Source organism: Charadrius vociferus, unplaced genomic scaffold (assembly GCF_000708025.1).
Source record: "Charadrius vociferus isolate BGI_N301 unplaced genomic scaffold, ASM70802v2 scaffold828, whole genome shotgun sequence".
Classification (NCBI taxonomy): Eukaryota; Metazoa; Chordata; class Aves; order Charadriiformes; family Charadriidae; genus Charadrius; species Charadrius vociferus.
In genome coordinates, this window is record NW_009649708.1 from 977,274 (window position 1) to 981,262 (window position 3,989).

A 3,989-nucleotide genomic window follows, 5' to 3' on the forward strand; every position below is an offset into this window, starting at 1 on the left:
CTTAAAAAAAATAAGTCAAAATCATTATTACAGCTGTCCCCATAAAATACTGTACTCGCACAAAGTCATTTTACAGGGACAGCTGTAATAACATACTATACTTGCAGAAAATCTTGAACATAAAGTTGTGCTACAGTATTTACCCAATTTTTACTTTCTTATATTTCATTTTTGCAAGTGTTCTCCCATTTGTTGTAGAAGTAAACTGATGATAAAGCAATATCAAACAAAAACTGACGATCTATTTTGGCACAGCATGAAAAACTGCAGTGCTCTCTTCACTGTGCCTAGCACAAGTGCCAGACATTTTGCTTCTGCAAATAAGGATCCTGTCCAGGTTATGGGTTAAAAGAATGTAAAGGGAGAGGTCTGAAATATTCAGACAGAATTCTGAAGCTTAAACTTTCAGCATAGTTCTCAAAGCACGATGATGATATCAGTTCACAAATAGCTTAAGCAGAAGTCCAGCATAGCGGTAGTTGTCTCAGGCAATGTAACAGACCTTTCAAAAGACTATGAAGTAACAGAACTGAAATGTATTTGGCAAGATGCCATCACTCAGATGATATCCCAACCTCACGGATATGTACAGTACACAGCAATTCATCATCTCATACTATGTGGCACTGACATTCCTTGTGTCAAACCAAAAATAGCTATAGCAAAAGTAAATGGAGCCCCACATGTGGAGGCCAGCTAGGCCTTTGCATGTCATAGACACTACAATATAAAAAAAAAAAAAAAACAAAAAAACCCCAAAAAAACCCAACAAAACAGGCCAAGTTGAGGAATGACAAATGGACTTTCACATTTACCAGCAGTGCAGGGAAAGCCACTCAGAAAGGAAGGAGGCTCAAGATAGGGGTTCAGAGAACAAAACCCACACAACTGCTTTCCAAGTAGTGCAGAAGTGAGTACCGAACTAGGCAGACTTCCTCCCAGGATGTGGCACATCACCACAGTTCCTCAAGCCTTCAAATTCCACAAAGACCTGGTGTATCTTATCCTACAGAACTGTATGTACTAGCCCCCGGCACATACCCCAAACCACTAAAGCTGGAGAAAAAACAGAGAAACTCCATCACAAGCCAGATTCTAAGTAGCAGCTTAAATGGGTTAAAGAAGAAAAAAAGAAAAAGGGAAAAAAAAAAGTTGTGCACAGGAATAGAAGCACAAAACTTATTCCAAAGAATATGGCTATTCAAGCAAGCTGTCAAAAGAGTACTGATAATCAGAGTTGACACTGATGCAGACTTCCAGCCTTTCTGGATAACTGAAACCCACTAGAGCTCTAACATTTGCATGCTAGACTATGGAAAAGAAACTGAGACATCATAAATATCCATTTGGTGGCTGAACTCCCACATCTGTGCAAGGCAATAAAGCCAACAAATTAAAAAATCTGCAATTCCACTTCACAGAACATGGCTTATATGTCCGTAAGAACCATAATGACCACCTCCTTTGGTCTCCAGTGGAACACAAGATGCCAGACTGCCCTTGGATTTTTATTCCTGCTCAAGGGCTGCTTTAGCCTGTTTTGCTAAAAGTCCAAACTTCAGCAATAAATTCTCTACTAGGGGTTGGAGTGGGCTCCGGGAAAAGCCTCATGTATTTGCTGCGTGTCCTCCACACTAGGGAGTGACACAGATCATACCAGAGCATTACTGCCAATTGGCAAGGCAGCCTTCAGCCCCACAGCCAGAAGAGTTCACAGAAATACTGTATCAAGCTGACACAGCGAGGGGGGGATAGGGATGGGTGGGAAGTGAGTAAGTAGTATTCAGAAGAAGAGCACTCTCTTAATCTATATTTGCATAGCAACAAGTACCACAAAGCCCATGAAGAGTTCATCTTTTAAATACTATCATAATGCAAATATTTTTCTGATGGTGCCTCTGCACTTCCTGCAGAGCGAGAGCTGCCTGCCATGCCTAAGCCACCCTGTCTGGTCACAGAAAGGTAAGCAAAAGACGACTCCCCACAGAAGATTGTCACTCCCACAGGTGCTGCACACAGAGAAAGTGTACATGGTTTAGGACACAAAGAAGGTAAGCATCTCTTACTCCAAAGTGGGAGGTAGAAGCAGAAAGCAGGACAATGCATTTCAGCCAGCACTGAAACACCATCTGCAAGCCACATCTCATTCACAAGCAGGATCACTTTACAATAAAGACAAATACGCTCACATTTTTAAGGTATCTTGAGGGAATTCTCCATATAGGAGAAGTATTCTGTACTTTCAGATTTTAAAAAAAGCTTTAAAGAAACCCTGTTGACTCCAGAATTATCTTCTAGTCTTTGTCTGTCTGCTCTGTGACAAAACCAAACAGAAAAAAACCCTTATGAGTTGTCTCATGACTACTCCAGACACAAGTGTTTGCTACGCCTACAGCCTGCCTGGATCAAATCAGTCGCCTCTTGCAAAGGACCAAAATCTATCTCCTTTTAAGGTACCAGTCCTTAGCATACCCACACAAACCCAGTATTTAGTTTACCTAAATAGAAAAGTTTATTTACTGGGAGCCAAGAAAGTGATTCTGTCATGCTTAACACCTCCATTAGCCTGGGTACAATGTCCTCTGAAAACTCGCAGCAAAGGGCAAACTACACACTGTTCCTGGCTTCCCAGTCCTGCCACCTCCCTACAACTCAATCTGGAGATTGCGTGGTCTGATGGATCAGGGCATTTGTAGTCCGACCTGGTAGACCACTCAGCCCGGTGACCATCCACTTAGATACAAAGTAGGTGGGGTAAACACAGGGTGGGGAAGAGGTTGGTACAATCATCCCTTTTGGCAGCAGTCAGAGCAGATTCAGTGTTTCACACAACCACATCCTGAGCTGAGTAGAGTCATCACTGTTACCCAACTCACAAGTGACACAAGAGAGAAATCATAGTACTCTCAAGTCAGAAACACAGAAATCTAGTGTGATATTTATCTAATAAGCATGTGTTTCAGATTTGAAACCACGTTGTGTGGTGTCCTATCAGGTGCTGCTAAAGTCAAACAGAAGCATGTTGTGGAGGTTAATCAAAACACGTTACTTCTGGTTTAAGGTGTTTCTTTTGACAGCCATCCAACACGCAGAAGCACATCTTTATGAGTGCCCTGGGACTACCCATGAGCTTTACGCTCACTTCTAAGGGTTTAAAAAATCCAGGCAACACCCATTAGATCCATTCCCTAGCATGATACTGCAAAGGCCATTTTGTGCAAGCAAAGCCCTGAGCACATGAACTGTGCATATTGGTTTTTCAAGGAGTGTGATGTAAACTACATCAGAAAGTTGGACAGATTTGTGAGAGCATTCTCACAAATGCTGTTTGTCATTGGAATGCTGCTCTGCTGGTCTAGATTACAAACTTCCCAGAGGTGCCAGACCATCGGGGGCAGAAGCAGAGCCAGCAAGCAAACCCCCACAAAGCCATTTGTAACAGTTCTTCTTCAAGGTGGCCAATAGCTAACCCCAAAAGATAAAACCCAGTAAGTCTTGCTGCATTCCCAGGCAGATTCCTGGAATCAAAAATGAAAGACAATAAGAACAAGGAAACAAACAAACACATTGGGAGAGAGCTGGCATGTTCTTTGTAAAGGGAAGAGCCTCCTGCCCAGGGCAGCAGCCTAGAGGCCTTTTACACATGAAAGATGGGGAGGTCTCCCTGCACACAGGGCTGCAATCACTACCCCACTTCGCCACAGAAGCCAGGCACGCCCAAGCAGGGAGCCAGCCAGCCAGCCGCTCTCCTCCCCGCTGGCCAGGCAGGTACTCACATCCTCCCCACGCCCTCGTACATGCGGGTCTCATCCACCAGCATCATGACCTCCGTGTCGGTGAGGTGGGCGTGCTTCTTCGTCTTGCTCAGTTGCTCGATTTGGATGTCGGCCAGCTTCACCTTCTGCTGCGTGTCTATCACCTTGGCCTGCAGCTCGGTGAAGGCCTGGGGAAGAGCAGCGGCGATGAGGGGCGGCCCTGACAGGCCGCAA

At 44.3% G+C, this 3,989-nt stretch overlaps 1 protein-coding gene across 1 annotated transcript in view; it reads right to left on the reverse strand.

Moving 5' to 3' along the window:
• The window catches only part of PFDN1 (prefoldin subunit 1), a 36,432-nt gene that overhangs the window by 29,774 nt on the left and 2,669 nt on the right, over positions 1 to 3,989 (reverse strand). Inside the window, exon 2 of the mRNA XM_009890695.1 lies at positions 3,777 to 3,975. Within this exon, the coding sequence (XP_009888997.1) occupies positions 3,777 to 3,975 (199 nt within the window). The remainder of the gene's footprint in view (positions 1 to 3,776; positions 3,976 to 3,989) is intronic.